The 18,908-nt window shown below is 33.0% G+C and overlaps 1 protein-coding gene across 1 annotated transcript in view; it reads right to left on the bottom strand.

Annotated features, from left to right (window-relative positions):
* The window catches only part of LOC150110208 (Y+L amino acid transporter 2-like), a 78,995-nt gene that overhangs the window by 47,266 nt on the left and 12,821 nt on the right, over nucleotides 1-18,908 (bottom strand). The window contains exons 3-6 of the mRNA XM_090392204.1: nucleotides 17,529-17,628; nucleotides 12,085-12,129; nucleotides 6,517-6,640; nucleotides 978-1,081 (exon numbers count right to left, since the gene is read on the bottom strand). Coding sequence (XP_090248330.1) covers nucleotides 978-1,081; nucleotides 6,517-6,640; nucleotides 12,085-12,129; nucleotides 17,529-17,628 — 373 coding nt within the window. The remainder of the gene's footprint in view (nucleotides 1-977; nucleotides 1,082-6,516; nucleotides 6,641-12,084; nucleotides 12,130-17,528; nucleotides 17,629-18,908) is intronic.

Genomic DNA, 18,908 nt, shown 5'->3' with positions numbered 1-18,908 from the left:
AGCTTTGCTCTTTTCTCCAAATTGTCCCAAAATATTTTTGTATGTCTCACAATCATTTCCTACTCTACTATTTAGATCTCCAACAAGGACCAACTTTTCCTTTTTCATTGTGTCAGTTGCTTTTTCTAAAGCCTCAAAATATTCCTCCACTTCTACCTTCGTAGAACCTTCTGTGGGACCATAGGCACAAATAAGTCTCATTGTCCAGTTCCCCATTCTCATATTTGCCCACATTACTCTACTTGAGACTGACTGCCATTCAAGAAGATTAGCCTCGTATTTTGTGTTGAATACTATGGCTACTCCTTCTTTTCCTTGATTGTCATTGCCTGAATATAACATTTTGTATTTATTGCTCAGAAAGATCTCACCAGTTTTGGTCTTTTTTGTTTCAGTCACCCCTATTATGTCGATCTGGTACTTATCTAATTCCTCAGCTAGCTCCATTTCTTTGCCATTCAGGCTTCTTACGTTGATAGTACCGATCTTTAACTCTGGTGATGTTGAGTTGGGGTTTGTTTTCAGATTTGTTCCAGTAGCTGACTTTTCGCTGTTCGCCCTGGTTCCCTGGCGAAAACAACGGGGGCCTTGTTTAACCGGGCGACGCCCCAGCCGGCATGAAATTTTGTCATGTTGTACCATCATTTTTTATTTTGGTTTAACCAATAAGAATACAATTTGGTCGGCTAAATCCCAAATTGCCAGCCCATCCTCGTTCGTTCAGTATCAAAGTAGATACCCAACAGGGTGCACCACGAGAAGGTGAGGATTGGACATTAGGTCAGAAGCCCTGGTCGGTTCTCCACATTCCTTTAAAGGCTATGTGGAGGTCTCCTCTCAGTTATACAGCTTTGACCCTTAAAGATATTTATTTCAAAAATACTGAGTATTGTCATTTATAAACCTTTGAATGTTATCATAATAGTTTTCATTTGAAATAATTAAAATACAGCTGAGTTACATATAATATTTCTTACCGTGATGAAGCAAATATACTCCCATTCAAGCCACCAAATGTTGACAAAGCAACTGAAAGAGGCATTATCCATGACATTACTCCCAAGATGCGTCCGCCAAATGTCTGAAAATAGAAAATATTTTCTTTATTTATAATTAATAAAAAAATAAATAAATACTATCACTTATTAAACTGATTTTGAAAGTTGCTGTTGAGTAGCAATGAAATTTGCCGAGTGCCGAGTTGGATATCATTTTCAATGCTATGTAACGCAACTTTTCAAATACCTGAGAGAACGACTGGTCCATAATGCTATCTGTCTGGTCACATGGACACTGACCATTCTCTTGCACTTAGTCATAATATATGCATCCCATCTAATCTTACTGATTTATTCACATCAAGATTTTATAAAATCCCAAGCAAGTGCAGTTCACCCACTTCTATTCTCACATACCTTCCCATCAAATTACTTATTTCCATTTGGATGATACAACCTGCACTCAAGGAATGATGAGTTATACTTCCGTAATCATTTTCCCTTTTATGTTCCATCGAGTGAAAGAATTCCAAGGGACATCTTTTAGTCTGCCCGGCTAATTTCCTCTCAATCTGATTTTGATTTCCTTATCATTCCCGAGCTTGCTCATCACATTTCTCCTTAATACTCTTATTCCTTGTACAACATTTACGTAGTTCCTACGTAATGATGCCACCGAAGCATTTAGCTCATGATTTTATCTTAATTATGCAATCTGATACTGCTTTTCTCAAAACCTCTTGACCATTTTTGCAAGCACCACTAACACTTCGCAGTTCTGATGCCACAGTACTGCTTCAAACCACTAACAGACCATATAAGAAATTGCATCTCTTATCAGCTCCAGCAACTGTAAACTATCTTACTATGGCTAAATAGCCAACGTTAGAATAACTGAACATACGGACTATGTCCATTTACACCACTACAGCCACTTCTTCCAAAATACCGTGTGGTGGACAACCACCACAGGATATGTTGGAAACAGGCCACTCTGCTGGAGAAAATATAAAAATGAGAGACTATCCCTTGAATAGTTGCTCAATTTATATTTACTGCAGCCTTAAGAAACTACACAAACTTCAACAAATTTGGTTGCATGAAACTATTCCAAATTTGGGAAGTTCATACTTCAGCCACAGTCAGGGACACCCTTTTTAGCACGCTAAAGAAGGGGATGACTCACTTTTGGTTGCTATGCTTCATCCTCATTAATCAGTGTAGTGCCATTGCTCGGCCAGCCAGCCTGGTTGGCCGAGCGGTTAGCATATCCGCTCTCCAGCCAAAAGGCTATGGGTTCGAATCCCGCCGTGGGCATGGATGTTTGTGATTGTCTGTGAAAATACTAGTGGTGGTGGTCAGCAGTAGATGGCGTTAGCATAGATGATGAAGGTAATTGAGGTTGGTGGAGTGGTGTAGATGGAGAGCTGCAGAGTAGGTGTCCTCCCTCGATGAGTCTTTGGACTCCCTGAAGGTGTTACCTAATAATAATAATAATAATAATAATAATAATATTGTACTGGGTTCCTGATGATGGCGATTTGACTTTGCCAATATATTGGAAATATTAAATTTATTGTAGTTAATATTCAATTTATGTTGTACTTCTAATTTTTTAGGAAATGACAACATTATTATTATTATTATTATTACGGGTATCTCCATGGAGTCAGTAGACTCATCGCGGGAGACCCAAACTAGCAAAACAATATCTGTCATATCTCTTCTTGAATTCATTTACAGATGAAGAGCTCACAACAAAGTCAGGCAATGAATTCCACTTATTCACCACCCTCCAGGCAAAAAACCTTGTTCTGACACCTTTGTTAACCACACTCTTCTTTAATTTCCAGAGATGACCTCTTGTTCTTCCATCACTATCACACAGCTGAAACATTTCCCCTGCATCAATCCTATAAAAACCTTTTAGTAATTTGAATGTTTCTATCATATCCCCTCTTCTTCGCCTATCAGCCAATCTCTGCAATCCACAAGCTCTCAATCTATCAATGTAGGGAGCATTTTTTATATCACTCACCAACTTGGTCACTCTTCTCTGAACCCTCTCCACAGCCTCCTCATCTCCAAGGAATCCAGGTGACCAGACCTGAGCACAGTAATCCAAATGTGGAAGTATCAATGCTTTATAAAGGGGAATAATAACCTCTTTATCTCTGGATGTCAGTGTGTTCCTCAACAACCAAGTAATCCTATGTGCAATCTTGGACACCTTAGCAATGTGTCCTCTGAACTTCATCTCCTTATCTACCAATACCCCTAAGTCCCTAGCCTCATCAATCTCTTGGAGTACCTTTCCATCTATGTAGTACACAGCTGGTAATCTTTTAATCCCAAAATGCAAGACTTTACACTTTTCCACATTGAACTGACATCCATTTTCTTTTGCCCATTTTACCAGCTTATTTAAATCCTCCTGCAAACTTTCAACATCAGCTTGATTTTTTATTGCACTACACAACTTTGCATCATCAGCAAACAACTGAATATCTCCCTTTAAGCCGTTTCCTATATCATTTATATACAAATTAAACAACATTGGCCTAAACAACATTAATAATTAACATAAATTATTAATTATAAAAACTTTTTGTTGAGGTTTGGGAAGTTTATCAGAGCTGAGGACCACTAGTATAGACACTGTCTAGAATGTCCTCCAGATCAGACTAACAATAATTCCTTAGCCTGTGCAACCATAAATCTGTCTTTTTCAGAATTTTACATAATTGTTGTCTAGCTTACTTCTTTCTATCTCAATCTTGTCATTAAAATTTTACATTTTGGCATACTAATCATTTCGATGATGCTGAATTATCCATTGAATTATTTTCAATTTCACAGAGTAAATGCAAGAATAATGAGTCAGTCCATTTTAGGAAAATAAAACCCAGCCAACATAGGTATATGCTGAGTAAGTGATAATTTAGCACTGACTACATAGAGATATGATTACTATAAACTATAGCAAGTATCCTCCATCCCTCTTTCTGAATGGCCACTTTACCAGCCCTCCAGGTAATGTTGGTAGACTGTTAGGCTTAAGGAATAGTCTCTCTCTCTCTCTCACACACATACCTCCATTAGATTAGTTTTCTGGCCTGTAGGGTTCAAGGTGGGATTGAAGCAATGACTTTAACCTCAGTACTCTGAGGTTAAACGTCATTCTCCAAATTGCTAAGTATGAAATAGCTAAAAAAATTATCCTACTTAGAGAAACCTTGCAAAATATTTTTACTAAAATCTGTTAGAAGTCAGCAAGATTTTTTTTTTCTCCAGTTGAAAAGTATGTTGTAACTGACAAATTCCATTCTTGCTTTCACCTTGGCATAAGCAAAGAAAAGTTTCCATATTGACCATTTTCAAAATGAAGCAATCTGTATATAGAGTAATTGTGGATAACCGTTAACAATATACATTTCATTCAAAGGATGTATAATGCTAGGCATTATGATTTAATATCACTTTTTTTTTTATCTCTGAGATCTCCTCACTAAAGTCTTCTTTTCTATCTTTGAGATCTCCTCACTTTTCATCAGTGAGGAAAAACTAAAGTTTTCCTCACTGATGAAAACTTTAGTTTATTACGATGGATAAAAATATGGATGAAAGAAGAATAATTTATTGTTGAGTATAATATACTATCCAATCTACTGAAAAAACTTGCTACAACTATCTCAAATCCACAGTAAAACAAATATATGGTGATACACTATTCTATTTCAGTTAACTTTATCACTATGAAGTTAACTGAAACTAAGTTAACTAAGACTATACATTTTGCTATTCACCTGGGTTATTTCATTTTTTTAAAAAAAGGAATAGATACCATGCACTGGTGGTGTTGCTGGACTTTTACTAATGTGAGAAGTTTAGTTCAGCTATTAATGTGCTATCAGACTAAAGAAAAAGAGGCATATTTTCTTTTCTTTAGTAAATCTCCCATTTATCATCTTACTCCAATCTATTATAATAAATTTATCACTATTTTATAAATACCACTTAAGAAAAAAATCTAAAAAAATACTTGATAACTAAAACTGCAAGATTTCCTTTAATAAAGTAGCTTCACTTATTTGCTTCTGTGAAGATAAAGTACAATCCCTTTCCCCTTACCACAGTATATAAAATATTTGCTGCTTTCGTCTATTTTGGACAAATTAAGAGCTGCAATAAGATAATGAGAACATAAAATATCAAATACCAGAATAAGCATGTTTGGAATAAGCAGATTAAATCTTAGGTTCTGACCACAGAATATGATGGAAAGTTGTCATTCACAGATGTAAATTATAGGGTATGAGACTTCCCTATATACCAAAGAAGTGCTAAATTATGAGAAACAAATATACAACTGCCAAAGATATGGGGGCAATTCATATGTTGATGCAGATAAGTTGGCAAAAATATCCGGCTTAACTAATATCAAACAGCCATAGGTTGTGCATATAGATCTTTCACCACTGTCTTAATTCTATTCAGTTATTGTTTCTTTTTTAATAATTTATTTATTTTGTTATTTCTCTGGTGTCATTGTGCAGCACTGAATGATTAATAATTAAATTTTATTAAACAGCATAGTTTATTTTGCAACCCTCTCTAATAAAAAGACAAATTTCAAATTCATTTTGTTATATTACTAAAGAACAGTATACAAAAGTCACATGTAACTTTCACATTATTCATCATAAAGAGAAGTGACAAGCAGCTGAATCTAACATGGGATGATAAAATGAAGCGTTCTTCACATAAGAGAAATGAAATGTAAAACTCCATTTTAACACTATTCTAATACTCATTAAAATTATGGAGACACTGTAAAACTTACATATGAAGATAATGATGATTTATCTCATTTGGATAATCCTTAAATGATGTCATGACTGTTTTTAGAGAATTCTGGATCCACTCCTCCCCATCACAAAGTACCACACAGCTTAACACATTCAGTGCCATTGATGTTTTAAATTGTCAAACTGGTATTTGTGAATGTGCCACTGCCACTTCTAAGCATTGCTAGATGGATTTCTATGCTGCATAACTCAGTCTGGCACAACTGAATTGTGTGGATGTGTAGGCACTGCAGCAAGGTCTGAATGGTCTGGGGAAATTCTGTCATAAATGAGTAAGTGGCAGTGAACGTGTTAAGTTGCTGCAACTCCCCTTTTCTCATGTCCCATCCCAAAATTTAAAATGTAAAACAAAATTTTACTTTTAAAATTTTCACACATATCTGTATTTTAATTATATGTAATGCCAATAGCAGGACGTCTGAAATTATAAAATAAATCAAGAAATCAGTTTTGTGAACTTTTAACAATGTAAGATTTTTAAAATGTCAAGTTGCTATGTTTCTAATTGGAAAAGTTAGAAATTTCTAACAAAATACTTGGACTTTGTGAAGTGACATCGCTTACGGATGATCCATAAACTTTCAGTTTAGCTAATTATTCTTAATGTTTTTAGTCAAAAATCAATATAAATATTAAATGTGACTATTTACCACAGCAACAGCATTGGAAGTCAATACTTCAGCTGGAGTCAGAACAGCAAAGTAGGCAATATTTGCCATTACATATATAACAGTCACAACAGGAAGTGAGATATATATAGCTCTTGGGAGATTTCTGCAAGAGATATAATTTAGAATCACACAATAGTATCCTCACTTATTTTAAAATTCATCTTAGAAGTACATATCTTCATGTTTCAAGACTATTAGAGTTAATTTGTTAAGTCATTACACATATTCTATACAGACTAATGTTTTTATTCACATTTTGATATTGCTATTTATATTTTTTAAATATTATCATGGTTCATAGTCATCAGTTTTTGAACCATAATATAGATGATACAGATTTTTATCACTATATTTTTCTTTGTCATATAAATTTACATATATGATCACATAAATTCAGTTTGATGACAAAGAAAAGAATGAAAATTACAGAAATTTTCCCGATTAGTGCTGCAAACAATGTTGTTTGAAGTAGTAAAACTAAAAAAAAAAAAGGCAAAGAAAAATAAGTGAAGATAAACTTGATGAAACAAGTTCAGACCAAATAAATATGCCAGAATTTTACTTGAAGACCACTAACAAAGAAACAGTATTTAAGAATTTGATTGATCTTTGCTAGATCTACTAAACTTAATCTTCTGGTAGATTAAGTTCGGTATATCTTGAAAAGCACATAAGATGTCAAGGAGAAAAAAGCACTGCCAAGCACTAAACATATGCAGCATAAATGGAAATATGTGCAGTGACATTTTATACATTGTAATCTGGCAATTAGAAGTAAAGGGCATACTGGAGGATGATTCATCTTTAAATCAGACAAAACAACATATCACTACTGTCATTTATTGAGAAGACCACACTATTAAGGAAAGTGATATAAAATCTTGTCAAAAAAATCGGAATTACTAACCTTTTGTTAGCTCTATGGAGATGATGTAAAAAGTGTTTTCACTTGGTAATTAAGTAAATTATAATAGAAAAGAAATTATATTGTTTTAATCTTATACCCAATTATAGCAAAGTTTGCATGCAAAGCATCTTTACATAAAGCTAGGCTACTTGTATATGGAGATTGTTGACTTCATGCTAATTGCCTTAGTATCCCAAAAATTTTAGTGCAAAGGGCACTAAAAAGAGTATTTGACTTTTATTGAAGTCTGCTCAGTGAGAGCTAGACCCAGGAAGATACTGAGGTTAATTCAATGCAGAAGTAACACATTTTACATATACAAGTAGTAAAATTATGTATAATCACCATATTTTTAAAATACTCTAGACCAGAGACAGCTGTAGAATTTTTTTTGTTTACTTGATAATCAAACAAACTGCAATAGACAAGAAATTATATTATGTTTTAATCCCATAACCAAGCATCAGCAAACAAAGTTTGTATGTGTAATATCTTCATGACTAGGTTACTTGTACATAGAGTATATTTATACATAGAAGTGAAGGGGGAAAAGAGGTTAAGATGATTTGGACATGTTGAACAGGGCTCAGCAGCTAAAAGTGTAAATAGGACTATGAATCTGAATGTGGATGAGAAGAGGTAGAGAGAAAGAGAGAGATGTGGTGAGAAGAAACATGGAAGTGTGGAGCAACTGAAGAAATGGCACAAGATAGGAAAGAATAGAAAAGATTGACCCCAAATAGCTAGGATAAGGCACAAGAAGAAGAAGATTACATACTGTTTTTTTCAATTTTCAATGTGATATCCATTTTTATCCTGCTCAGTACTAAATAATGGTCACTTCTAATTTCAAATCCTCTGTGCCCTCTTGTATCCTGAACAAGCATGAAGATATCACTATCGAGGCTTTTTTTTTTTTTTATTTCTTGTGTCTTCTCTCCATGTTAACTTGTGCACATCTTTATGTTGAAACATAGTGTTAGTAATGATTAGTCTGTGTCCTGAGCAGAAATCTAATAAATACCATTATTATTAGCTTTCCCCCTTTCGGAAAATTTTCCCCAAATGCTCTTATATGCTTGGTGGGATTATTATTATCATTATTACGTGATGCCTCCAGGGAGTCCAAATCCATATTCAATGACAATCTCATTGAATGTGGGTGGGAAGAGACTGAATGAACATCTACCACCCACCACCACTAGTATTTTCACAGACAATCACAAACATCCATGCCCATTGCAGGATTCAAACCCGCAGCCTTTTGGTTGTAGAGCGGATCCACTAACCATTCGACCAACCAGGCCAGATTCATTTCCTATTCTGCTGTTCAGATCTCCAACAAGAATGACTTTTTCCATTTTCTTTATGTTAGCCACCTGTTCTAATGGCTCAAAAAATTCTTCCAATTCTTCCATGGAAGAACCTTCTGTGGGGTCATAGGCACAAATTAATTTCATTGTTCATTTCCCATTTTGCAGTTTGCTCACATAACTCTACTTGAAACTCCTTCCAATCAAGAAATTTATCTTCATGTTTAGTGTTGAATGCTATCACTGCTCCTTCCTTTCTTGGATCATTATTGCCTGAAAAATAACATCTTATTTAGTAAGATCTCACCTGTTTTTTGTCTTCTTCTTTATCTCAGTAATGCCAATTATGTCTGTGTGGTACTTTTCTATTTCTTCAGCAAGGTCAATTTTCTTTTCATTAATACTCCTTATATTGATAGTTCCTATCTTCAGTTCTTGTGATGCTGGGTTTATTCTTCTTCTTCTTCATGTTGAGTTGGATCTTGAATATACTTGCATAATAATAATGATGTGTTGAATAAGAAATATGATTTTCTCTCTCTTACATCCTATGGTTACAAACCAGTCTAGGAGTGTCACCACTATCAAACCAATCTTTTTGCCTTCTTATTTCTTTTACCTAAAACTACTTCATTTCATCATCTCTTCTAAAGATCTGCTAATACCTATCCTGTAAATGGTTTTATATAATTTTCAGCAGAAAGGTTCTATTTCTAATCTCAGAAGATTTTCATTTTAGACATTTTCCAACTTATTCTTTCCAATGCTTCTCTACTAACCACATTTCATGAGTTAATCTTATCTGTTACAATTCTTCTGCTCCTAGAAAATATGGGATAATCAGCTAATATTCAAGAAACCACTGCAATCAATTGTCAGTTAAATTGAGAATCAAAAAGAACAGTTTGTTATAGTTACTTTGCTATAGTGCTGTGATATTTACTATAGGGAGAATTGATTGTAAAATAAATTTTTTTTTGACATGCACCTACATAATTCTGAATTATGTAGTGCAGCCTGTAAAACTTGACATACTTCCAAATTTGAGCCTTTCTGGTTGAATATTACCTATTCCATGTTTGTTCAACAAACAATTAAGATATCATACCAGTTCTCTATCAGCAGGTTTCCCCCTTCCTATACTGATCTGTTAGTCAGGTCTGTAATTTGGAATTTATAGGTTTTCTAACATATATTAATAAATCTACATGTCTTGGGGTTCTTCTGGCTCTCTCTTTTTTTTTTTTTTGAGCCGATATTGTCTTTAACTCCTTTGTCAATTTTATTTCTCATTTTCTGAATTCACCACACCTTATATTAGTTCCTCTTATGTGTTCTTGAATATTATGATGTGCCATATTCTTTAGTAAACGCGCACAATCCAAAACTTATCTGTTAACGTGGGAGAGGTGTAATGTAAAGTTGTTAATATTCTCTGAAGGTAGCAAATAAAATGTTTTTTAAAAGACAACATAAATTATGTTAACACGTTGATATATTGAGCACAGAATTCGATTGCTGATTTTTTATTGGATTAATCGAGATGCATCTAAGCTTGGACTCGCTAAAAGTGTAACGTAGCATTAACATGGATATGCTAGAAACAATTAAGTATAGTTACGAATACGCTGCTATATTCTACTAAGGTTAATAATAATAAATATACTACCACTCCAAAGTTAATGGCACTAGTCAACACATGGAGTGTCATATCAAATCCATAAAAAATCTATGTAAAGCTTTCCTGGAATACTCAACAGGGAAAATCTTCTATAATCCTTTTAGTTTTATTTCTTGTTTTATAAATTAGTATGATGAGAGTTCTAGTTTATCTGGGTGACTTAGTCTCTTGGGGGTATGCAGTGTAGCAACAGCAAAAAAACTTTTCAACCTGAAATATGATTATATATCATCTATTTCATTACCTTTCATATATTCACGTTTCTGATAGCTTTTTCTTACTTCAACTATTTATACACATACACGCCTGGTTGCCTTTCAATGAAAACCATCTATTACTGCTCTATCCCTTATCTAATTCCAAGTAATTCCAAGCCGGCCTGGTTGGTCAAGTGGTTAGCGTATGTGCTCTCCAGCCAAAAGGCTGCGGGTTCGAATAATAATAATTATGGGTCACGTAATAATAATAATAATTACTCCAAGCATTCCAATATTTTGCCATCTTCATATTTATATTCTGTGTTCTTTCCATGACTTTTAGCTACTTTTTTTTTTTTTTTTTTTTTTTTTTTAAATACACGATTTAGGTTTCCCACATGTTTATCTATATTCTCTAAGAGCACATGCTGGTTTACTAGTCAGGAACTTTTTATACAATTTCAGACAACCTCACTACAGGTTTTGTAAGCTGAGTCAATGTTCCTTCAGATTTTTGTCAGAGTCTAATGTCTAGATGTTGTTTTCAGGGTATTTCATGTTTTCTTCAATAATATTTTTGTATTTGAGTCTACAGTTCACAACTCAAATTTTAGTTTTTTCCAATGAAGTACTAAGTTTTACTCTACTCAACAACAAATGGTGGTTACTTTCCATTTCCAATCTCCTGTACACTTTGTATCTTGGACCAATCTGAAAACATCACTATTAATAACAATCAGTAATAAAACTAGTAAAAAAAAAGTATTAATAATAAAACTAGTCTATCTGTGAGGAGATATCCAATACTGTCCATTACCATTTGACCTGCCCCTTTTCCAATTTCTTTCCAAAACACTTCTGTCTGATTCATTTTCTATTCTGCTTGTTAGGCCTCCCGCAAGAACCAGCTTTTTTTTTTTGGCTGCTTTCTAATAACTCAAAAAGTTCTATTTCTTACGTACTAGAGTATTCCATGGGACCACCATGGGCATAAATAAATCTCATTGAAATTTGCTCATTTGTCCAACTTGAAACTAGCTCCAATTCAGGAAATTTATGTTTAGTGTTGAATACTCCTCTAAAATCATCTTAATTGAAAAAGTCTGTTTTCATTAGACTTACTTATTTCATCATTAAGCATAAATGCTTGTTAGTGCTTCTGTTTTCAAGACCATCCCAAATATTTTCCTTGATATTCCACTATTTCTCTTTCCCTTGGATATCTGATTCTATTTCTACTACTTATTTCTAATATAAAAATTCCATAGAATTTACTTTAAAATTTATATTTAATAATAAAAAATACATATAAAAGAAATATATTGTATGTATATAGAAACATTCAGAACTACTCAGAGTGACTGCATTCAGCAACACCTAAATCTCAAAAAATGGAAACTGATGAAAAACTATGTATTCACATAAAAATATTCAAGTAATACAACTCACTTATATGGTTCCTTCAGTTCTTCTGTGACAAAATTCAAGTAGTTCCTACACAAAAAATTAAATTTTTAAATTATGATTCTAGCATTAAAGAAAGAATCCCATAAAAATTGAAATGCATGAAACCACGTGTAAATAATTTTTAAAAAAGTCAAAAAGCATTAATTCAGTAACTAGCAACAGCATTAAGAAAAATATTTTTGGAACTTCATCTTAATCACAATAATGAACATCAATCAAGAAGCAAGACAGCCACTTTTTTTTTTTTTTTTTTTTTTTGACATATACATATATCCAAGGGAATATACCACACAGTATCACAGTTATACATAATTTAAATTTCATTAATTGTGTCCTATCAATTTTTTTTTTTTAGCTTATTGTCAGTTCTCTAGTTTGATCAGTTGACATTTGTATCTTCTAAAACACTCTAACTGCATTAACTATTTTTATCTTGGTCTTTAGGTCTTTTTTCATTCCATTTTTTGCTTGAAAAGCCTATTTTGTTAATCTGATAGAATGCAAATGTTTAAACATCCATGTCATCTTAGATTAGCTCTTATTTTAATATTCAACGATGTGAATATTAATAAGTTCTTTTTTTAGGTACCCTTAACTTTAATTTTCAGTCAATGGTGAACTCTCATATGTTAAAATTTATTTGAATACTGTCTTATATAGTTTGGTGTTTTGTAAGGATATAAAATAGCCTGATTAGTCATTGTCATATGAAAACAATAAAAATCAATAAAATCCATTCATGTTATTTTTTAACGGTATTAATTCATAACACCATATTAGGATGAAATGAACTGATTATTTCAGTTGATGGCCAACTGCATTAAGGAAACATTAATATTCATTTCATCTGACCGTGTGTCAAAATGACTAAAACATGGGTCTACCAAACCTGACTTGGCATAATGATAGCAGCACACATTCCTTATGTTCATTTAATAGTTTGATGCATAATTTAAAAGCAGCATGTAGTTTATATTTATGTATTACTTTGACTATCTTTTCAAAAATGTCCCAGATAAAAAATGCGAAAATAACCAAAATCAACAGCCTACACCCATGCATCAACTTTATGATAGAAAAGGATGGAAAATTAGGCTTCCTGGACATCCTCCTTTCCCTGTACCCTATCTGGAATACCTGCAACATCTGTACACCATAAACCTATAGTAACATGCTGCTACATACAAGATTCAGCCCATCATCCATCTCAAAAAAAATGAGCATTATCAAATCCTTTCTCTAATCTCAAGGATCTCCAACAAGTACTGGACACCATCCAAATTATCATACTACATAATGGCTTCACTTTAAGGAAGTTTAAAACACATTTTGGACACTTAAAAAGCTCATCCCTAAAATCATCTAATTTAATATCTGCCTTTTACATCAGTGCTGGTTTAAGTTTGAGTAGTTGCTTAAAGAGAGTGCTAAGGCACTTCTACACTGTCCAAACTTAAATCAGGATGACTGTTTATTCATTGCTAAGATTTAGGAGCGTCATCTTTGTAAGTGGCAACAGCATGCCTTCCACTCTCTACTTCTTAAATGTTATGCCATTCAAATTTACTTACTTAATGTTATTTTTTTTTTTTAAGTTAATTTATTTTAATTTTAACTAACTCATTTTATTTTGTAACCACCTATATGGTGTACTCCGACACAGGGCTAAACTCTGAAAAACGGAATAACATTTGCTTGTTCTAGTTTCACCATGTGATCATGCTGACACAATGATGGCTTGTTAATTTTAGATTTTAGCTAATAAATTATAAGTCTTTATTCTTGTGAATGTGTTTCTAATAATTAACTAAATAAACTTTTGCTATTTGTGTGTTGGGGAGGGGAGCAGGAATAATATAGAAATACCATATATTTTCACGTATAATACGAACTAGAAATTTTGTTTGAAAACTAGCCCTAAAATGCCATGTCCACGTATAATGCGATCTGTTAATCTTGTTCCATAACATTATAAATAATACAATACGAATTAACGAAAGAAATATTTTAAAACAAAATGTCAAAATCCTTTAAATTCTTCTTCATCTTTTGAGTCATCAAACATTTCATTTATAAATTCATCTGTAGGCATTGCGTCATCAGTGTAGCAGACATCATCTTCAGATCCATCCATTGAATTACTTATTTCACATTTAAGAAATGAGCGTTGAATCATTTCAGATGGTATCAAATCCCAATTTTCTTCCTTTTAAATATCACTGTCGGCTTTAATTTGGTTCCATCTGCCATGTATGCTAGAACAATGGTAAAATGCGTTTTTTCATGTCCCGTTGTTTTTACGAGGACACCCTTTTCACCAACTGAATTTACTGTTCGATTCCCAGGCATATCAAAGTATATGGGCTTCTCATCCATATTGCCAATTTGGGAAAATTTGTATCCGTGACACTTCCGTAATTTTATGAATAAATTTATGGAAGGAGTCCACTTTTCTTCAAGCTGCTTTGGTAACTTCTGCTCAATTTTTGTTTGGTGTCATAATGTTAATGCTTTGCGTCCCATAAATCTGTTGCACCACCCAAGCGAAGCAAGAAAAGATAAAATACCTGGTGTGTCCTTGAATTTACCATTCTTGAGTTGTAGAGCTCGAAAACGAATTGCATTTCTTGTTACTGTAATGCCATCTTGTCATCAAAATTTATTCATTTAGCTCTTCTTCGAGTTCTGAAAAGGATGCTACATCTCCATGATGGGCACGTTTCGTTTGGGGGATTTTTTCAAGACTGTCTTTTTGCTTACGCCAAAGTCTAATATTACTCTCTGCTACACCAAATTCTCTCATAGCAACACTGTTATTATGTTCTTCTGCAAACTGCATGATACGCAATTTAAGTCCTGCTTCAAAAGATGAACGTTTACGATTCTGTTGGCTCATTTTCAGGCTAGGTTTGTTTAACGAATAATATTTAAAATGAACTGTGGTTAGCACTACTTACATTACTGGCTTTATGCGCAGATACGATGCACGCTTGGTCGCCGAATGTGAGTGGGTCAAGTAGATTTGGTTGCATAGGCATTAGGTAGCATATATTGTGTGTACAAGTCTAATAAGATGTTATATATTTTAAGATCCGCATATAATGCGAACCCCTTTAAGTAGTATTTTTTATCATAAATTTTTCGCATTATACGCGATAATATAAGGTATATAACTACTTCGCAGGGATTGCAGTCATTGATAAGTGTGGTTAGATAAGAGTTCTAACGAAGTGATGTATCACTGGAGCAAATAATCTTGGCACTGTGTGTGTCTGTGTTGCATATTAATGTTACCAGTACTGATGATAGTATGAGTACATGTATATTTATTTATTTATGAATCCTGATCCAAGTAAAGTTGTAGAACAATTACTTTAATTTGGAAACCTTCTCACAACAGGCAATGAAATCCACCTAAAGACAATTATCTGCAGTTACAAAGAAATCTGAAACCACCAAAGTTTTTTTGCAATCTGTAGATTATTGCTATAAATGTAGAAAAACATAATCAGAGTCAAAGAAGGGCTTCCACATCACTGGAACATTTACAGTTCAAGTTTCTCTGAAACACAGGTCTGTTCTAATACTTATTTCAACTCAGTGTAGCTACCAGAATGGTTGGTATGCTGGAAGAAAGTTGAAGAAATTTAAATAAGATTGTTCAATTTCCACTTATGGGTCATAAATTGGGTGAAAAATAAAATCCAACCCAAGCATATAGAATTCCGAAGAAAATTAGGAGAGTGAATAGATAGCATCAATGGAAGAACTATATTAAAAATGAGGGCATCATCACAAAAGTCATTTTTGAATATGACATTATTAATATTCATGAAAAAAGAATAAGATACAAATTAGCAAAAAATCATTTGAAAGAAAAATAGCAGGAAAAATATTCAGAGGAAGATCAACATACTGAGGGGTGAATGCAGTCAGAAGTAATAACAGAAGGGTGGAAAGTAGAATATACAAACTGATGAAATTAGTGATGTAGCAGACCTGCTTTGATGAAACTCTTAAGAGGAAACTAGTAATGAAAAATTATGTTGGATTATCATAACATCACAATATACCTCTTGAGAGTGTGTATGTACCATAAAATAATGACTGTCATATTAAAATGCTGCTTATGAGCAGCACGCAGGAGATGCATATAGAAGTAGTGTTTAAAAGCAAGTCTCTCTTCCTTTTAGTAAATAAATAATGCATAAATGCATATAATATGAAAAAATGTGGAATCTCAAATCTATGCTTGATATACAGCAGACATGTGCTATAACACCACCACCATATAACAAAACATGTGCTACAAATTATGGAAAAAATCTTTATGGACTCCACAGAACCAATATTATTTTAAACTTGCTATTGCAAACAGTAAAAGTACAAATGTATGCAATTTTGTTAGCAATAGTAAAATGAGGGTGAAAAAAAATTAGGTGAAAAAGATACATTAAGGTAAACCAGCATCAAAAGCATACAAAATTTTGATAATGTGTCTTTTCAATGCACGTTGCTACTTGAAGAGGTGGGGGGGAATAAACACCCAATATTTTAAAAGCCAAATGAAGAGATAAATGTGAGGAAACTGTCCATTGACAGAACAAAAAGAACTGCCAGAATCGTACATAAAATTATATGAAAAGTACAGATGCAAACACTGACATAAAATGTGGAGACATAAAAACAAGAAGAAAATGGGAAGAGTATGACATGATAAAAAGGAAAATTATTTAGTTTTCTACACAGATTTATTACTCTTCAGCAGAAGATCATGTTCAATGGCTACTCAAGTTTAACAGTTTAAAATACTTTAGTATTGCCCTAGTTACCAATACCTGAAACTTATTAATGGATGAGAGAAAGAGACCAATTAATGTGCTGCAAGGGGGAGGGGTATGATGATCTCAATAGACCTGGCTCAAGTTGTTCTGAGAGAAGATCTAGAATCTAGAAGTGCTAGTTACCCAAATGAATATCAATATCTTCTTGAGTATTTAATTCCTGGAAATGGCATAGAGCAGGGAGGGGGAAAATCGGTTTTATTGCCCAAATAGTGGTGAAAATTTCTGGTGAAATATTCCAGCAGCAGCTGTACTACATAAAGCATACAACTTGTGATTTTGAGATTTTGCTCAAGTTAGTGGGCTATTTTTAATTCTAAAATAGCCTCTACTCATACACCTATTACACAGCTTAAAATGACTAGGATAAATATAAATTTCTATATCATAAATGGCCATGATGGCCAATTTATTGTATATAAACAAACATTTGTAATAATCTTTACTGCACTGGAAAACACTTAAGTCACTCATGTAGATGTGCACACGTACTAAACACACCAGATACACTGCAAAAACAAACTTGACTATATTCTTCAGTTATGTTACTCTGAATATAAAAAACTTTATTAAAAATCTTACCATCCAGCATATGAGAATAAACCTGAATAAAAAGATAAGGCAATGTATCCAGGGTCTTTTCTCGTATCTTGAAAGGCATTATTGAAATTACTTGTATTTCCTGTAATTTAAAGATGTTAGCATAAACAAGAGTTTTGTACAATCTAAATTAATCATAAGCTATATAAAAAATAGACTGAAATTAAAACCATCATCTGTAAGTAATGTAAGTAAAGGATAGTTTTATAATCTGAAATTTTATTTATGTGTGTGTGTTTTTGTCTGTTTAGCCATTTTTAAATATCAAATGTTCTCTCTGTGAATTATTTTTTTAAGCAATTTATATTTTTTAGAAACATCACCAATTCTGCAACAGCAGAACAGATGTTTAAAAATCTAGAATGTGGAAAAATAAAAATTACTGATATTACCTTTCAAAACCTAGCACAAAAACAGATAAAGTAATTAAATTCCTGATATATACCCTCATATGATGCAGGATATTATGATAGTAACTTTTTCATGTCGTACTAACTTCCTATTAATAATTTTCTTAAAAATTAATGTTATCTGTCAAGATTCCAATATATCTATATTTCTGTCTTCTAAGGCACCTCTTACTGTATCAATCCATCTAGATCTTGGTCTTCTTCTGTGTCTTTTTCTTACCATCTTAGCTAAAAAACTTTTGCTAACCTTTCCTCTCCCATTCTGTGTGACCATACCACCTGAAATATGCTTGCACATTCCTGAATGTTAATAATATCAAGTTCTTTTGTAATATCCTCATTTTTAACGATACTGCTATTGATGCCAATTTGTTCACTCCCATGATATTTCTTAGCATTCTCATATCTGTGGGTCTCCAGTCTTTGATCAAGTGTTATTTCTAACCCAGCTCTCAGATCCATATGTTATTAATGGTTTGAACACTGTCTTGCATACAGCTAGTTTACTGTTTTAACTAATTTCTCTCCTCTTCCATATAAATTTATTCGGTTGACTTCCTATCATATCAGCATTGCTAATTCTGCTATTTCCAAATTAAATTTGCCATTTTCACTAAATGTGCCTGAATAGCTAAAATGTTTTACTTGTTCTATAGGTTCTCCATTCAGGATGCAGTTGATGTTTTCATGCTGATGTTTGTTTCTGCCTATTTGATTATCAGTCTTTTCATTTCTGATTTTCATACCAAAATTTATAACAACAGTTATTTAATTTAATAAGGGAATTTTGCAGACGTGTACTGGATTTATTTAAGAGTATAACATCATCTGCATAAGGAAATAAAATTAACATATCAAATTTTGAGATCAGGTTTCATGACACTTTCCTTTATCATATGATCCATATAAATGATGAATAACAGTGGAGCTAATGTGCACCATTGTCTCACAT

Source organism: Typopeltis vanoorti, chromosome 1 (genome assembly GCF_054136105.1).
Source record: "Typopeltis vanoorti isolate ZY-2024b chromosome 1, IOZ_Tvanoo_1.0, whole genome shotgun sequence".
NCBI lineage: Eukaryota > Metazoa > Arthropoda > Arachnida > Uropygi > Thelyphonidae > Typopeltis > Typopeltis vanoorti.
This window is presented reverse-complemented; position numbering and strand designations above follow the sequence as displayed.